This window comes from Tachysurus vachellii, chromosome 7 (genome assembly GCF_030014155.1).
Source record: "Tachysurus vachellii isolate PV-2020 chromosome 7, HZAU_Pvac_v1, whole genome shotgun sequence".
Taxonomy (NCBI): Eukaryota; Metazoa; Chordata; class Actinopteri; order Siluriformes; family Bagridae; genus Tachysurus; species Tachysurus vachellii.
Window position 1 is genome coordinate 19480956 of NC_083466.1, and position 19370 is coordinate 19500325.

Sequence of the window (19370 nt, forward strand, 5' to 3'; positions counted from 1 at the left end):
CATGAAAGCGTAATGGATCTCCATCATAGTAGGGTATTTCTCTAGGTGGAAGTGAAGATAAGTTATTCTGTTTAACCATCAAGGTAGTTATTTCATTTTGCTTATCAATAAGCTGTAAGATGTTCATGTAACTGAGGTCATTTAGAGGACTCGTTGCATTACCAGTTCCATTTCCATTATTCCGATTGTCCAGTAATGACATGCTAGATGCAGGAATTTGAGAATGTTGTATTTTATGTCTGGTTGACGGTTGTTGTACTTGAGTTTGAGCATGAGTTGAAATCCCTTGTGCAGCATGAGCTTGAGATGTTCCATAAGCAAACAAATTTTGTGATACAACTGGCTCAGTCTCTGAAGGAATCAGTGCTTCCACATCAATATGATAAGAACTGGATTTAGTTCTGTTAGCAGAGGTATATGATCCCAGTTTTGTATTTTGATACACTTTTACTCTAGCCATTGACTCAGCCAGTTTTTCTCTAGTTTTCCTCAGTTGCTCTTCTTGCTCCTCTAATGTATGTTTCTTGTGTAAAATTTGTTGAGCGGCCAATAATGCAGCCAATTTTGCTTCAGTCTTAAGACGTGTAGATGACACGACTGGATCGAGATCCATGGGACATTACTTCAGAAGAGCCTTTTTTGCTTGTATTCGAAACACTGTCATTTGGTTGAACATCGTCATTATAATCACCAGACTCAAGTTGTACAGGCTTGTATTGAATATTACACGTTGTAGAAACAACAGAAGTAGATAACTCTGGCACACATGTCATTTGTGATACAATGACTGGTTCATGAGTGTTATAAGCTTCAACATAATGTTTTGGTTTTTTAGCTTCAAAGAGCCATAATTCCATATCCTCCACAAAACCCTGATAATGGGTACAAATGACATCAAACCATTCATTTTGTTTGCTTTGTTCATCTGGAGGTACAAGAGACAGTAAACATTTATGTGACATGATTGCATCAGACAATCATTTGCATATTTTCCAACATTGAGCTCAATTGAGATGCATTGTCATGCTCTTCACTTTGGCCTTCCGATCCTTTTGTAGCGATTCCATTTTTGCCGCCAAGGCAAAGGAGTTCGTCAACACAACAACAGTGTGAACTCAATTACAAACAGCACTGTCTTCCTGCACTCAGAGCAACAACCAAGGAATTCGTGCAGTAAGACCACAGTCATGAGCTCATACGCAATGGCATCACAAATCCAATTCCAATCCAACGTAACAGCATACAGCAGCATCTTCCACAGCAGCAGCAAACACAGCTCACAATAATTGAAATCGCGGACATACCTTAATTGCCATTATCATGTGATAAGTATTTGTGGTGATGAGTCTCCTTATACAAACACAGGTGAGCAGAGGAAGCCATTTCCAATCGTGTCCACACTTCCAAGCCGAGCCTTTTCTGTTGACTTTTATGTAGCGGCAACCTATAACCGCTGAGGGGCAGGAAGTAGCAGGAAGAAACTTTGCTGACGCGTTCCACTTGTTCCTTGATCACATTTATTGACGAGACGACGTTCATGTTGTACAGACTGACGAAAACCACAAACTCAAACACAAAAAGGCATACGATAATGCAAAACACTGAAGACACACTTGTTGACTGATTATGTTAAAGTCTATGTGAATACACCAATAAAGGTTACGGTCAACAGAAAGTAAGCTTTCCCTCTTACTTCCCCCCCTCTTCCCATACACGCTACCAAACAGGAAATGGAGTGAGATACTTACACACTTCAACCCCAATGAAGCACCATGCCTCGGAAATGCATTCCCAAAAATACAAAATAAAAGTCAAACATTTAGTGCACTTACAGGTACTATTCTTGATATTGACGCTTCAAGATACACTTGATAAAGACGCTTGAAGACGTACTTATTCATGAAACACTTCAGCTAACACTTCCTCCCTGTTTGTTGTATGTTGTATAAAAAAATCTTTGAACAGTGTTTTAGACTCATGGTATCTTAAGTCTGCAACTTAGTGAAACAGAGTTAATGTTTCCAATGATAGAGACTTAAGCACTTCTGTACGTTGCTCTGGATAAAGGTGTCTGCCAAATGATGTAAATGTAAATATTGCTCTAATTGCTTTAAAAAAAGAATAGTGCATAGAAAATGCAAAATAAAGAAGCAGATTTGTTTGCTGTGAGCTACAATAAAATGTAAGAAAAGCATTAAAAATGTAAAAACAATAAAATATGAGATTTATATTAGACAGCATCTTGTCTTTTGAAAATCATATCGCCCATATTACAAAAAAAGCCTTCTTCCAAATTAGAAAAATTGCCAAGCTAAGAAACTGATGCTGAGAAGCTAGTTCATGCATTAAAGACTTCTAGACTGGACTATTGTAATGCATTACTAGGTGGTTGTACTGCATCTTTAATAAATAGGCTACAGTTAGTCCACAATGCAGCTGAGGTTTTACCAGGACAAGAAAGTATGATATAATAAATAAATAAATAAATAAATAAATAAACAAACAGAAACCCCTATTTTATCATCTGTACACCTACTACCTGTTACTCTGGAATAGTCCTCCTGATTGTGTTTGGGGCTGACACACTTTCCCAGTTTAACCGTAGATTAAAAACTCATCTCTTTAGTCAGGTGTACACATAATACATCTAATAATCTTGTGTTCTAATACATCTGACCAAATGCACATTATCATCTAAGGCTTGCTAATATTATTTACAGCAGCTACATTAATCCCTCTCCACTGCTTCTCTCTTTCTACCCATCACGAGCCATCCAGAAATTGTACCAGCTCCGAATGTCTTCCGTGCCATGAAGATTTTGAACCTCCACTGAGATGAGGCCAACTTTGTGAGAATTCTGAGGCATCTAGAGATCCTACCAGCTCCAGTTAGACTCTGCGATACTAAAGAGGAGATGTGAACTCCATGTGGTCTTTTACATCAATACAACATTTGTCAGACTGTATATTTATAATCACACCCTTCAGTGTCACCCATATGAGGATGAGGTTTCCCTTTGAGTCTTGTTCCTCTCAAGGTTTCTTCCTTCACCATTCAAGGGAGTTTTTACTTACCACAGTCACCTCAGTCTTGCTCATTGGGAATAAATACAAACAAATTTAAATCTCTCTCAAATTAATCTTGAATTTTGTATTATATTAATCTTTATATTATTCTTTATATTAACCTTTTGTTCTATGTTTATGTTCTGTAAAGCTGCTTTGAGACATTGTCAATTGTAAAAAGCGCTATACAAATAAATTTGAATTGAATTTAATTCTACACCTCAAATACAGTCTTTACTAGGAGTCAAGGAGTTATAAATGGTTTTAAAAAACACAAAGCCACCTGATGAATTATCCAAACTGAAACACTGATATTTATAAACATTTACAAAATATAGCTCCCCTCAGTAACTTCACGGGCTTCAGAATTCTTGATTCATTGGCTTTATTGACCAAACAGACGGATAATCAGACTCAATAAATGCCGTGAAAACTATAAGAAAATAATACAGATGCAAAATACAAAGGACATTATAATTATTGAACAGAAATACAAATAACTCGCATGTATCATTAACAGAAAACTTACTTAATTGGCCGCTTATTACTACAGGAGAACTTTATCTTGTTACTGACGTCTCTTTCTATCGAGGCTAAATACAATTTAACTTAAATATATAAGCTTGAAAAACGAAAACTTTCCCTGTTTCAGCATGTGTGTGGCAGCATCGTCTTCCTGCATCACTCTCTGTTACAATTTTCACAATAAAAGTCTCTTGAATTTCAATCAGTTTCTATAGTAAAAGTATTCAAACTAAAAACATCATAACAGAGGGGGCACGTTGGCTTAGTGGTTAGCACGTTCCAGGGTCGGGGTTTGATTCCCTCCTTGTGTGTGTGGAGTTTGCATGTTCTCCCCGTGCCTCGGGGGTTTCCTCCCCCGGTCCAAAGACATGCATGGTAGGTTGATTGGCATCTCTGGAAAAATTGTCCCTAGCGTGTGATTGCGTGAGTGCCCTGCGATGGGTTGGCACTCCGTCCAGGGTGTATCCTGCCTTGATGCCCGATGACGCCTGAGATAGGCACAGGCTCCCCGTGACACGAGGTAGTTCGGATAAGCGGTAGAAGATGAATGAACATCATAACAATAAAGAAACCCAATTAAATACAATAAACTGCGTTCAATGTCAGTTACAAAACATGACTCCATACAACAGGAATCCTTCATTGTCTTTATTGTTTGCACTAAATTTAAATGACATACAGCTTTAACTTATATAGCAGCTTTAATTATCCGACTGCAGGACCGGTTTCCTTCGTACTTCCGTCTTGGTGAACAACTTCCGCTGACGTATTTTGAAAACTTGGCGGTTGAGATTTGTAGTTTGAATGATTTGGTAGCGCTGTATTATTATATTTATATTTTAACATCTTTTATTTCGGACCCAGCGACTTTTATCATGGACCCAGCGACTGCAAAGCTTCTCGTTGGACTTGAGATCAGAATTAGAGAGAGTGATGGTAAAAAAAAAAAAAAGCTATAAAATGAAATATTACCTAGTTAGCAGATAAGCTAGCTTAAGTTTTTACCTTACCATTTGTAGAACCCTGAAGGCCCACACAACGTAGGTGCCTACAAACCCTCCTGCAGTCCTTTCCTGCATTCCAATGCAAATTAGGAGCGCCGAGTCAACTTGACCTTGTCTGTTTTGTCTGCTTATAAAAAATAAAGTGTATATGATAGCCATTTTTTTTCACCTTTTTAGTCTAACTTGTTTCCAACATATTAACTTATATATAAAAATGCCTTATTTTTTAGTAAAAAAAAAAAAAACAGAAATGTTGAATTATTTTCACTATAGAGGCACAAAAGCTGATTATTACAGGCTGGTATATTTCAAAGCCAGGAGATTGTTTCTAAACCATTTTGGCCATTTTTAATGTCAGCAAATAATAAAACCTGTTTTTTCAAGGTCAAATTGACTTGAATGCTTATAAATCAAAAATTATACAATTATCACCATTCTGTGTGATTAGCCTTACATTTGTGAACATTTTGACGTGACATGACATACAGCTAAGTACGGTGACCCATACTCAGAATTCGTTCTCTGCATTTAACCCATCCAAAGTGCACACACACAGACCGTGAACACACACCCGGAGCAGTGGCCAGCCATTTATGCTGCGGTGCCCGGGGAGCAGTTGGGGGGGTTCGGTCGTGGTACTTCAGTCGTGGTATTGTGTGCAGAGACTCGAACCGACAACCTTAGGGTTAGGAGTCAAACTCTAAACATTAGGCCACGACTTCCACAACTTTTACACTTGTAATGTCTATTTTGCCCCACAGATGTCATCTGATCACCCAAAAACGGGCTACACACACGGCACTCAAAAACATGTCGTAATTTCTTGTAAATAAAACTTCCTTTACACCTCTTATGCTTTTTATTATATGTAATTTATAAACAATAAACCTTATGAAATTATGCCATGTTTTTGAGTAAAATAAGCAGATATTATTAAATATTATTTTGGACAACCACTGGTGTATGTCAAACATTAACTCAGCACATCCCCAGGTTAAAGCTGACTGATGCAACTAAATTCATAAATAAGTGAGAGGAAACAAATATGATTTGAATATGAAAACACGTGTGTGTGTTGTGAGTGTGTGCCTTGGGTGCGTGTGTTAGTGGACATTTTATGTGTGCGTTTTTGTGTCTGTATGTATGTTCATTGCGCTGAAAAGGGCAAAAGTGTGAAATGTGGCCCACAGGAGGTAATTATTTTACGAACACATAGTTCAACGAAAATAGACAAAATTAATATTACTTGCAAAGTGCATAATTTGGAACAATCCAAACAAGATTTTCAGGCAAATATGTGGAAGAAAATCCCAATTTATGACACATTAAACTTTCCAGTTTCGAAGACTAACAAAGCATTAAAATAATTTGGGTCATCTACCGTGACCAGAAACAGACCACAAGGGCAGCCTCCTTCAGTTGGTATAATCAAGGGACAAAAGATAATGGAGCTTCCTACAGGGAGAAGTAATTTCACTGCAAACTGTACAAACACAGCAACCTCAACCGCATAAACCCACCATAAATCATTATGGTGACATAACTAGTCACTGACATCCAACAACCTATAACAAATTAGATCATTTCATGAGTACCAGGCATACTCAAATAAACAAAACTAAATAAAAATAAACATACCTTAACAGGGCTAAACCAACCAAACGCTCTGTGACTGTGTGGCCACTTCCAACTCCACCACCATCAAGTTTGCTGACGACACTGTCGTGGTGGGCCTGATCAACAATGACGAGACGGCCTACCTACAGGAGACTAAAAACCTGGAGAGATGGTGCCAGGAGAACAGTCTTCTGCTGAACATCAGCAAGACTAAAGAGTTGATAGTGGACTTCAGCACAAAGCAGGAGCGGTCATACCAACCGCTAAACATCAACGGAACCAGAGTGGACAGTTGTGGACAGTTGCCAGTTGTAAAAAGCATTTCGCTGCATGTCATGCTTTGTATGTATTTGTATGTGACAAATAAAATTTGATTTGATTTTAATCGTATTTATGGTGTGATTTGTTAATGCTACTTGCTATTCAAGTTTCATGAGTTTTTGTTGGCTGAATCATTGGTGAAGGTATGTGTGTGTGTGTGTGTGTGTGTGTGTGTGCAGGTAGAGTTCGCATTGCCACAGTTAAAACTGTCAATGCTACCAAGAAGACAGTAGATGCGGAGTGGACTAGAGGGAAAGAGGTTGGTCAAAAGACATCAGCTACATCATCACATATTCACAGCTGTTTGTTTGTTGTGTGTACCTGCTTTGGAAAGAGTTGTGCTTGTGCATTGTTCATTTAAATGCTGACCTAATTGCAAAGCTAAAAATAGAATATGCAGGATCTTCCAAGCTTTCACGGTCACCATTGGTGAGAAACCCTATTTTCACTGCAGTGGATGTAAAATGTCTACATCCCCTTGTCAAAACTGAATATTATTGTCATGTCCTACTATTTTTGACTTTTAAAGTGTTCTAGCAACCAACAAAATGGGGCAAAAAGGCAGAAACTGCACAAGTGTGCACAATATTTAATGAATTATGTGACTGGTTCATTCTGAGTACAAACACATCTGATCTTCTTTTCAAAAGTAATTATCATGCACCTGTCATCAGTGAAGTGATTCTAATTGCCCCAACATTGTATTATTTATGAAAAAAAATATTGTCTATTAAAAAACTACTGTATTCTTTTATTATTGTTTTTGGTATTGTGACATATATATATATATATTTTCTTTCAGAAATCAGAGCATCCTACAAAAAAGTTCCCTGCACCTTCAAAGTGTAAGTGACCTTGGATTTAATTCCCCAGAGGGTTTCTTTTTCAATAAACAACTCAATGTATTATCTTAAAGGTGGGGTGCACGATGTTTGAAAGCCAATGTTGACATTTGAAATCACCAAAACAAACACGCTCCTAACCCAAATGGGTGTCAACCTTGTTTTGATAGCTCCGCCCCACACATACATACATAACCCAGGCAACTATTATGGCGGAACCTGCTGGGGCAGCTGGCCGAGGGGATATTTTTATCAATACATGAACTCAATGAGTAATACTATGGTAATACAAATGTGTATTTGTTGTACTGTGTGTTGTACCGTGAAAGGTTTAACTCCATTTCACGCGGTAGACGACGTTCAACACCTAGAACCCGAGGCAGAGGTAACGGCAGGTATGCGCCATGTCAATGTTTCAGTCGCTTTCAGCTAATGTCACACATGCGCACTGAACACTCTCTTCACCGCATATTGACAAGACACGCCCCTTTCTGCTCATTGGCTACACTTTTGTTTTGTTTGTCGGCCCCACTCAGTTTTCTGAAGCATTTCTCAAACATCGTGCACCCCACCTTTAATGTGTGTTTCCTGTTTGAAATGGCTTCTCCAGCTGGTCCATCTGAGGAGCCAGGTTTGTATAATGTGCATGTGTCAGCACTTTTTCACCTATGCTCTCTCACTGAAGGGGCTTGAACAATTTTAATCTTATCTAAATGATTATGCCATAGGTTCTCAACTTTTTTTTTTAAATAACCTGGAATGACTTACAAAACTTTTTTTATTTTTATTTTTTAATAATTTCTCATTTTTAGTCATTTCGAGATTTTGAGCCCTATTACTTCTAGTCACAAAATGCAATATTTTTTTGCTATGTTATGCAGTTCATGCAGTACTTTTATTCAGGCCATAGTCTGCGCTAGTGGGAATTCTGGCATAATGCCATCATATACTGTTCAAGGGAGTTGCTGGCCAAAAATAGGTTGAGAACCTCTGTTTACACGAAGCTTTCGGAGTGTATCCTTCCTTTTCCCCAAAAGTCATGTGCTGATACTGTGAGATTCAGATACTGTGAGATACTGTGAGATTCAACACTTATATTATCTGATAATACTGAGCAACCTGTATGGTATGGTAAAAAAAGAATTTCCGTAGATACTAAAGAAGATGATCAGATGAGGGTAGGGTGTTTAGTAAAACAGAAATTTTAAAATTTTCAATATTGAGTGATCATTGATCAGTTATTTATTCAATACATTAACATCAGTAAGTCTGCTTTTTTATTATTCAAATGTAAATATTTAGAAATAAAAAGTGCTTTTTGTGTGATTCAGTATTTTTGTAACTAATTTAGTATTTCTTTTGCTATTAAAATATTATTATTATTTTCAGCTAAAATCCCAGAAAACAAAACTAAGAAAGAAAAGGTATGTGGTGTATTTGAACATTTTAAATAATTCACGGAAAGCATTGCACCTCCTCATGTTTCTATTTAACGGAGATATGAACTTCCCCAACAAGCAGATTTACCAGATGATTAAAAACTATCGGGAGACTGTGGAGAAAATTCCATTTTCTTTAAGTGAGCCTGTAAGTACTTTAACAGTGCATGATGCCAAAATACCATCCACTATTAGGACCACCAATGCATTCATGTTTTTCATATTAGTGAAATTTTAAATAAATTTGTTTGTTTAAGGTCAAGTTCCCCAGAATCTGTGTATGTGTTCGGAAGCGACCACAGAATAAAAAAGGTAGAATGTCAAACTGTTTTCTCTAAGAATAGCTATAAAGGACCTGTAAAATAATCATTTATATAATGTTGTTTTTTTTAATCAATTGTGTATGTGTGGTTTTGTTTTTTTGTTTGTTTGTTTGTTTGTTTGTTTGTTCTTTCTTTTTTTTTTTTTCTGACTGCATTTCCTCAGAATTGGCGACAAAAGATTTAGACGTGGTGACGATTAATGGAAATCGCAACCTCATTTTCCATCGTATCAAACAAAAGGTTGATCGCACCTCGTACATGGAAAACCGTCACTTTTATTTTAATTATGTTTTCAATGAAGATGCCACCAACGATTTGGTCTACAGGTAACTAAGTGTTTTTTTTTTTGGGGTTTTTTTTTTTTTTTTTTTGCAGTTATCTGTAATTAATTAAGGAGATGCCACCTCTATTGGCTGATAAATTGGTTGCTGGTGAGGTTTACACACAGATAAAAATAAATAAATTAAAATAGTAATCAGGGGGCACGGTGGCTTAGTGGTTAGCACGTTCGCCTCACACCTCCAGGGTTGGGGGTTTGATTCCCGCCTCCGCCTTATGTGTGTGGAGTTTGCATGTTCTCCCCGTGCCTCGGGGGTTTCCTCCGAGGACTCCGGTTTCCTCCCCCGGTCCAAAGACATGCATGGTAGGTTGATTGGCATCTCTGAAAAATTGTCCGTAGTGTGTGATTGCGTGAGTGAATGAGAGTGTGTGTGTGTGCCCTGTGATGGGTTGGCACTCCGTCCAGGGTGTATCCTGCCTTGATGCCCGATGACGCCTGAGATAGGCACAGGCTCCCTGTGACCCGAGATAAGCGGTAGAAAATGAATGAATGAATGAAAAATAGTAATCATGCTGGATTTTTTTTGGGTCATTTTACATTTGTCTATATTTGCTTATCTGGTTGGATAAACTAGTCTGTCGGTGAAATGCATATAACTTAATTAATTTAAAGCCATGTATCATTTTATTTACAGCATTTGGCAGACGCCCTTATCCAGAGCGGCATACAGAATTGCTTAAATCTCTATCATTTTATACAAACCGTAGATTAACTCCATCCACTTATTGTAGGCCAGAAATGGCTATATGTGGTATCATCACACTATGTAGCACGATGCGTTATAGATCCCAAATTACTTGTCCCACCATCCAGTTTGTGGTAATTTTAGATATTTATACATTTCTGATGGAAGTTTTTTCTGTTCTCTTTTCAGGTTCACTGCAAAACCTCTGGTACGTTCTATATTCGAGGGTGGAACTGCAACATGTTTTGCATATGGGCAAACGGGTAGTGGGAAGACACATGTACGTATACTGACAGTTTTTTAAGATATACTTCAATGAATGAAGAAATCCTCATTACATATTTTGCTTTACAGACAATGGGTGGAGACTTGTCAGGCAAGGCTAAGAAAAGATATGAGGGAATCTATGCCCTGGCAGGTGATTTGTAAATGTTTCACTCTCCTTACAAATTTGTTAAATAATCAGACAATTATTTTTTTATTTATCATTATTTTCTTTCTTTATTTTTTATTTAAATTTATTTGTCCATGTACCTTACAGCACAGGATGTGTTCGCACATCTGGGACAGCATTCTGCCCTGCGCTTATATGTGACCTTTTTTGAAATTTACAACGACAAGGTGTGTCCATTAGATTCAATACTTAGAATGAACTAAACATTAAAGTGTGAATAATGTAACTGTGTACAGCTCATTTTATCCCCTAGTCCAGGGGTCGGCAACCCGCGGCTCCGGAGCCGCAAGTGGCTCTTTCATCCCTCTGCTGCGGCTCCCTGTAGATTTGGAAAATAAATATTTAATTTAAATTTATTTTATTTTAGTTAGTTAGTTTTTAAAAAAATGTCATTCTAAGATTATGATGCTCTTGTAACATTAACAGGGCTCTCAGGTTTTGAAGACAGGCAAGTGTGACATCTCCAAAGCGTGAAAATACCCTCGCTAATGAATATGCTTTTTTTCAATGGTTGTTGCATTAAATCTTACCCAGATAGTGCTATTTTCTGATTGGCTAATGTGTAGCCTCTTTTTTTTGATTGGCTGAAAAGTGTCAGGCTGCGGACTGGTACATTTTGGGTGCTGCGGCATATTAAATATATGATAAATAGTCAAAAAGATTTTCTGCGTGAGAAATACAATGTGTGGCAGGAGAGCGTGAGAAAAGACCGAAATGCGCGACTGTCACTCTCAATGCGTGACACTTGACAGCCCTGCATTAAAATAAACCGTGTTTAATTTTTTTCACGCTCAAAATATGCGTCATAACTGCCAACTTGCGAAATCCAACACACAGAAGCAGACGCATTTGTTGGTTGCTGCAGCCGGCAAGTTAAAATTTTGATGTCATGAATACGAATAGGACTCAATTAGACATTGAACATTTTATGTGAAAGTAACCTTCAACCCAGCGTCTTTTTTGTTAAGGTTAATTCAAACTGTTCAAAATATTTTTGTTTGCCTGCAGAAATAAAATTTTGTTTACTCGGTAGCAGGTCATTGATTTCATAAATGCAACACGCTACAGTTTTTTCTATACTTTCCATAAAGTTAAAAAACAATATATGGAGTGTTATCTTCATTTTAGATGTCAAATGGGTTTTGTGGCTCCCTGAGGTTTTTTTTCTGTTGGAAACGGGTACAAATGGCTCTTCGAGTGTTTAAGGTTGCTGACCCCTGGTCTAGTCCTACCAAGGATTTGCTGTCGTGCTAATTAAAGGTAGGGTCTCCTATTTTTGAGAAATGCTTCAGAAAACTGAGTCGGGCCGAATAATAAACAAAGATCAAAACAAACGTGTAGCCAATGAGCAGAAAGGGGCGGGTCTTGTCAATATGGGCGGAGAGAGTGTTCAGTGCGCATGTGTGACATTAGCCGAAAGTGGATTTAGCATTGAAATGGAGGATAAAAACAAAGAAAGGAAGCGAAGAAAGGCTTACGATAAGGCAAGAAGTAGGACCCGTGTTAATATAGGATCAGCTTTCCAGCACTGGAGAGAACTGAAGGAGCGGGAATTTGGCCGCATATTCACAGATTGGAGTTTCCCGAGTCAATAACTCCTGAGCTAAACGCTGTTACTACACAAATAACACCTCTTTTCTATCGTAGTAATGTAGAGACGCAGCTACAACTGCGTTTTGTGTAGTAACAGCATTTAGCTCAGGAGTTATTGACTCGGGAAACTCCAATCTGTGAATATGCGGCCAACTTTACTTAAGATGCCGAGGTTGCTTTTTTCCTTCTCGATAGGTGAGTAATGTTGGTTTTGCTTTGTTACACAGAACTAATATATGCCTTTGTCCTTTGCATGATTATGCTTGTGTGTTTATCTGCAATTGTATTGTTCTTCCCTTCAGCTATGATAAAGACACATTTCTTTCCATTAGTTGCCTGGGTTACGTATGTATGTGTGGGCGGAGCTATCAATACAGGGGTGGGACCCATTTTGGTTAGGGACCTGTTTGTTGATGATTTCAAATCTCAACATTGGCTTTCAAAAATCGGAGACCCTGCCTTTAAAGGAATTAACATATGTAGTTTTTCAGTCTAAACATCTGATGCAAGTTCTGTGATTTGAACCTTTAAACCTTTCGATTTATTTCTAGCCTCATCAAGATGTAGGAATTACTGGTTACTTGCCTGGAATTTCTGTCCTTTTGGATACGAGATGGGCCATCTTAATCTTTGTCAGATTGATCATTAGATTGTCATGTGTCTCGCTGTGCATTCCTGCTGACTGTGCTAATATTGGGTAGCTCTCTATGCACTATTGTCTTTAGCTCTATTTGAGTGGTGTTATAAGTTAGGGGTCCTGAACATGAGCACCTGATAATGTCTACTGGGTGGATCTGTGGCAAATACCCTTTTTTTTTTTTTTTTTGCCCAAACTTTATTATAATTTCCTAAGGCTTTAATTCCAAAACTGCAAATGTCCTTTAGCTGATTTTTTTAATGATTAAACTTATGTTTTCAGGTCTTTGACTTGCTAAACGAAAAGGCAAAGCTGCGTGTACTTCAAGACAGAAAACAGCAGGTACAGGTTGTTGGCCTGCAGGAAATACCTGTGTCATCTGCTGACAATATGATCAGGTTGATTGAGCAGGGGAGTGCACGCAGGTATGCTTTTTCAGACATAGTAGTGCGAAATGCTATCAAATGTCTAAAAGCTTCTAGTTAAATACTCAATATTTCCAGCTGCACAGCTTGATCCTGTATCTGTGGAACGAGTAACTGTTGCAACTATTGACCAGTTAATGATGCGCACTGTTGTCTGAGGATGGAGCAGATTCCTATGAGCATATGAACAGTCTTTATGAATCAAGTTGTGTATAACTGGAAAAATGTGCTTTAATTGATTGGATGACTTGTTTTCACCTCTGTTCTAGAACATCTGGCTGGACTTTTGCAAATGCCCGCTCTTCCCGTTCCCACGCCATCCTGCAGATTATTTTAAGGCGAAATAAAATGCTTCATGGGAAGTTCTCGCTGGTGGACCTGGCAGGGGATGAGCGGGCCACAGATGTCAGCAAAGATGACTGGCAGACTACAACAAATATAAATCGCAGTCTTCTTGCATTGAGGGTACTCATCTAGGCACCAAATGTGTCATTTCCTGCTGCGCTGTAATGCAAAGTACTATGAATGATATTAATGTATAGAATTGCATGGGAATTTTGTTTTTAATCAGAATACACCCCCCAACAAACAAACAAACAAATAAATAAATAAATAAAGGTCATTCGGTTCTGATTGAGCTTTGTAGTGAGCCAAGTTATTATTATTGTAAACTATTATACAATGTTAGGGTCCTGCTGTGTCTTATTGCTGATGCCATGTGAATGTATCCGATTCCCAGGAATGCATTCGATCACTTGGGGAGAAGAGACAGCACGTTCCTTTCCGGAGGAGTAAGCTGACTCAGGTGCTCCGGGACTCCTTAATTGGAGAAAAGTCCAGAATGTGCATGGTAATTAGACCTAGTTCATATGTAAAAATGTTCAATTCCTTTACATTAAGGTCTTATAACCTACTGATTACCCGACATGAGTAAACAATTGAATTAAGCACTAATACATTGTGGCTAATGTTAATGTAACAAATGAACCATATAATGCATATGGTTCATTTGTTTAAATGCTAACCAAATATACTTTGGCTGTTCATTTAGGAACTTAAATTTCTGATATTTTAAATAATGTCAATTAAAGAACCGTTAATATATTTTTAAAAAATAGTTTACAGAATTTTCACTGAGTAACAAAAAAAATTGCAGCAGCAGCTGTAGAAATTTTAAAGTAGGATATAAAGACAGTACCACGATTTTTTTGGTGTCCCTTTCAGATCGCCATGATCTCGCCGGGTTTGAGCTCTGGTGAACGCACTTTAAACACATTGCGTTTCGCAGACAGGTAGGCACAGTTCAAATGTGCATCAAATTACTTTGCTTCTGCTGCCAAAAAAAGGCCCAGTTTTTTTCTGGGTCTCTCTAGTGGCTAGACTTGCTGTCACACTTGTTCCTGTCTCTGGCTGTTAGGGTGAAGAAGCAGAACGGAAATCTCTAAGGTAATTGTGGAATCCGTCTTCTTCAATCTTTGACCTCCCACATAGGTTTCTGAAGTCAGTGTTTAGAGAACAAATAGATATTCTTCAAAGGATGATTTCATATCCTGTTATCATATTCCTGCTGTTCGGTTTACAGTACAGTGTGAGAGTGACACGTGAGCTGACAGAGAATTTTGTGGCACTCAAGAAAGTATTCTAAGGCATAACCATAAGCAGAGACGATTTAAGGCGATTTAATCAGAATCAGAAAGAGCTTTATTGCCAGGCATGTTTTCACATGCGAGGAATTTGTCATAGTGACAGAAGCTCCACAGTGTAACATTGTAACAGAATGTGTAACAGGATGACATATACAATATAGACAAGTTGATAGATTAAACACTCAATACAGAAAGGAAATGGCACCCTGTGAAAGGAGGAAGAAGTGTGTCTACAGAAATCACCGTTCTCATGTTCACAACAAATGTTAATCATTTTTCACAAAAAACATTTGTGTTTTTTGTTTCGTTCTTCTAAGTTTCAGTATATATTCAATATGAACTGATTATGTCTTCTACCGCTTATCCGAACTACCTCGGGTCACGGGGTGCCTGTGCCTATCTCAGGCGTCATCGGGCATCAAGAACAGATTATGTAAAAGTGTTAAATAATCTGTTCATATTGAATATATATACTATAATATATTCACCCTGTCACGTGGCTGTATACGAGTCCCAACACCTGTTGCAGAAAAAATCCCTAAAATCATGAGATTTTGTGTGCATGTTGTGTGCGTGGAGGAGGAAGTGTCATGGTCTGGGGGGAAAACATCTTTTACATGTGATGCAAAGAGTAGGTGAACAACATGTTGGTGAACTGAGATAAATTAGTAGAAGGACATAATTAGCATCTACTCATTTTCCTGTCATTTTCCTTCCTCAGTTTCTTGCCGTGTGTTTGCAACAAAACATGAGACTGTGTGTGTGTGTGTGTGTGTGTGTGTTTTCTGTAGGTAGAAAAGAAAGTTCATTTAGGGGAAGGCTGACATGGGGCAAGTCGTTGTGCTACCTCTACAGGAAGGGAGTGGAGTCCATGTGCCATTCTCCAAGCAAATACTCCTTCCAGTGCCTTCCATGATGTTACCCGCGAAAGCACGATTTGGTTTCAACCAAATTCTTGTTTTATTAAGAGAGTAAATAAAAAAAGGAAGAGTTATTAGATACAGTGTAGTAATAGTGCTGAGAGATGTTTACTTACTCTCACAAACTGCCCTGATTGGAGTCCAGGTCTGGTCACTCCTGCAGGTTATGATGGCAGTGCTTTGGCCATGATGCCCTTTGACCTGCTGACCTTTAGGACAGTTGATTGGCACTGTCTGGCCCACCAGGAATAATGTGGTGTTAACATCGTTCCCTGTCAATCCAGGCAGTGCAGGGCATGACTAGGCTGAAGAGGAAGCAAAGTTATTATTGTATTAAAATATTGTTGTTTGTTGTAGTTCATCGAATGTCAGTGTGGTAATTTGTTGCAGAAACGTGTTCTTATAATCACTTGGAGATAAAAATTAAGAGAGAACTGATGTGGGCAACAGTAAGGGAGCATAAGTAACAGTAAGAGACTTCACACTGATGATTAAGAAGAAGGAACTGGACAAGACTGTATCTCATTCACTCTCGACATCAATATCTAGAATATGTTATTGTTGTATGATTGATGTATTAATATTTGATTTTTTTTTTTTTGCATGGCAAATCAAATCTAATTTTCTTCTCAACTATTTCATTTAGTTCTCTTTAAGTGTATGCGATTAAACGTTGATGTGTTGTAGGCAGTTGAATGATTGTGACTGGTGGCTTTACATGTACCAATAGGAAACGGTGAACTCCAAGATCCATTTCCCATGCAGACAACAAGGGACTCCTCTTGTAGAGCGTAGCCCTTATTGCAGAAAAACTCGAGAGCCTTCCAGCTGACTAGGCTCTGTTCCAGAACCTTCCCATTTATGAATCCTTCAGGCTTTTCACAACCTTTAGAGGCTGAGACAAAGATATCCAAGAAATGCAGGTTCAGTCATTTGATAAATACAATACTTGTGTAATTAAAGCAGCATTCTTACCTTCACAAGTTGGTGCAGGTGAGCTCCATGTTCCATCAGCCTGACATGTGAGGTTCTGTGGGCCAACCAGGTATTTTACTATGGTCAAGAAAGGATTTGAGAGTTGGATTTGAATGATTAAGCTACAATTAACTAACTAACTGACAGTTTTCATCATTTAAGTAAAAAATAATATGAATTTCCGTAGCTAATATTAAATAAATGAAAAGGAGTTTTTGGCTTCACGTTTGAATCTCTGTTACATCCAGCCATTTATACAGTCATTAGAAAATCATATCCAATCATTTCATATGAAGAGATATTGAGAGAGATATTGTCTATGATAAACACGTCACAGACTCACCGACACATTCAGGCTGACTGCCACTCCATGTTCTGTCTCCCTGACAGATCTGAACACCATGACCCTAAGATGAATTGATAAAAGACAACAAAGATCTTAAAAAGGAGGTAGAACTGATATAGAGTAGTCGAGTATACTGTAAAACACTCTCCTGCATTTTATATTATGATTTTTTTTTCACTCGGGAAAGACAGAAAGAGTCACAGAACATGAGATAAAAACATTTGAGGAAAATCTTGATTCTGATGGACGAAATAGTTCAGTAATAGTCTCTATATAATAAACTGTGTCTGTAGTTTAGGGCTGAAACATTCACATTTTCTTTAACTGATACAAAAAATATTTTGTCAAATATACCTGTTTAGGGTGTCAGTTAGTGTTAGTGTAAAAAAATATATTTTTGTAGAATACATTCATGACTTTTATGTTCAAGCTTATTTGTAAATGACAGAAACACTGCATGGTGTAAAAACTCTTTTCTAACTGCAGGAGTTTAAAACCCTGACCTTTTGGACAGCATAAAGATTACATTTACCACTGATAGTCAAAGAAATCAATATTTTATCATGCAGTTAAAGGTATAAAGTTAATCTCTGTACAAACATACATCTGTTCCTGCATTATTTTATTAGTGAAATGTAAGAAGATGATCAGTGTTTGTAAAGTAGAAAAGGGTTTAAGGGCTTTAGTGCATGACAGTAATAAGGAGCTATAGTGAGGAGGATAATGAGACACTTTAATACTCCTTTTATCTGGAGAGATCTACAGATGAAAATAAGTCTGATGATGCAGTGGTGTAATGCTGATATGTACATTTTAATATGAGAGGAAATCAGAAAGCTCACTGTACCTGCATACTGCTGAATCCTCTTCAGTTCTGTGGAAACTAATTACAACAAAACATCAATGTCATTAGATTTCAGATCAGTTATTGGTATTTTATATTTAGATTTTGCAAAACATATATCTAAAACATCTACTTTAGTTTATTATTAAAAAACTTTTTTTTATCAAATCTAACGTACAAAATAATTTCTCACCTGTTTTCTTTAACTTGTTATTGAGTGTTTTATTGAGTTTCTCATTCAGAAGCTGAGACAGAGCTGTCCTCACAGTGTCCCCACTCACATCAGTGTTAATACTGATCTCAGTCCAGTTCTTGGAGTGTAGAGGGCTGCACATGGAGGAGTAAATCTACAGTAGAGCAGGAGAGAGGAGAAATCCCTCAGCATGGTGAGTGTTGTTCTGTGATGTTCTGCATTGTCAGTGAGCAGAAAGAGGAACACTGACCTGTAGAAGGTGGAGATGCTCCTCAGTGTGTGAGAGCTGCTCCAGCTCAGTGTCTCTCCTCTTTAGCACACTGATTTCCTGCTCCAGCTCTTTAATAAGTCCTTCAGCCTGCGTCTCTGCTGCTTTCTGCTTCTCCTCCATCACCTCCAGCAGCTCAGCCTGACTTCTCTCAATGGAGCGAATCAGAGCAGTGAAAACTTCAATACTGTCTGCTTTCTCTTTCTCTGTGCTTCTCTAAAGGAGGAACACATTTTCACTTCCATCAGATAACACTGTTAGTGTACTATGTTTATTTCTACATAATAAAAAAACTACTGAATGTATCAGATATAAACAAATGTCATGTTTGTACACACTTTGCTTTGCTCTACTGAGTGTTTGTTCTCTTTTATCTTCTTCAGTCGGTCCTGAATCATCTGCTGCACATCTGTCTGTGTTTCCACCAGCTGAGTCTGAGGACAGAGAAGACAACTAATAATTTTGTTAAAAATGTAATTTTGCTAAATTTAAATTTAAATCACAAACTTTCTATCTGATCTCCTACTGGAAGTTAGTCAGTGTTTCTCACCTTCCTCTCTCTGCTCTCCTCCTCTATAGGAACAGTGCTGTGATTCTTGTGGTCTGTCTCAATACAGAACTGACACACACACACATGTCTGAGCATATCGTCGCTGTCGGGCGGAAACCTCGTATGTCCAAATTTTGTCTATTTCATATTTTTTCACATATCGATGCTATTGGTCAGTCCCCACATGGGTCTGTTATTTTTACAAGTTATTAACCAATCTAAAGTCTTGAAAATAGCTTGAGCGCAAATCTCATAACTCCATTGGACACTTCAACTGTCCACCTCTTCTTCACTCCGCGGGAGAGCTTCGCGGCATATTTCTCCTTAATAAGAGTCGCAACGAATCAACACGTCTTC

The 19370-nt window shown here is 38.0% G+C and overlaps 1 protein-coding gene and 1 pseudogene across 1 annotated transcript; one reads left to right on the forward strand and one right to left on the reverse strand.

Annotated features, from left to right (window-relative positions):
• The window catches only part of LOC132848790 (E3 ubiquitin-protein ligase TRIM39-like), a 63190-nt pseudogene that overhangs the window by 23050 nt on the left and 20770 nt on the right, over positions 1–19370 (reverse strand).
• Positions 8876–14716, forward strand: LOC132848075 (kinesin-like protein KIF2C). Its single transcript, XM_060873578.1, has 11 exons — positions 8876–8962; positions 9072–9126; positions 9301–9463; positions 10352–10442; positions 10517–10580; positions 10704–10783; positions 13129–13271; positions 13541–13736; positions 14011–14121; positions 14496–14563; positions 14689–14716. Exons 1-11 carry the CDS (start codon positions 8876–8878, stop codon positions 14714–14716), a joined length of 1086 nt encoding a protein of 361 aa, XP_060729561.1.

Excerpts from the sequence above, each read along its gene's own strand:
- LOC132848075 (XM_060873578.1), top strand. The coding sequence starts at position 8,876 with ATGAACTTCCCCAACAAGCAGATTTACCAGATGATTAAAAACTATCGG. Across the intron at positions 10,443-10,516 it reads CGGGTAGTGGGAAGACACAT|ACAATGGGTGGAGACTTGTC; the intron begins GTACGTATACTG and ends TTTGCTTTACAG. Across the intron at positions 14,564-14,688 it reads ACATTGCGTTTCGCAGACAG|GGTGAAGAAGCAGAACGGAA; the intron begins GTAGGCACAGTT and ends TCTGGCTGTTAG.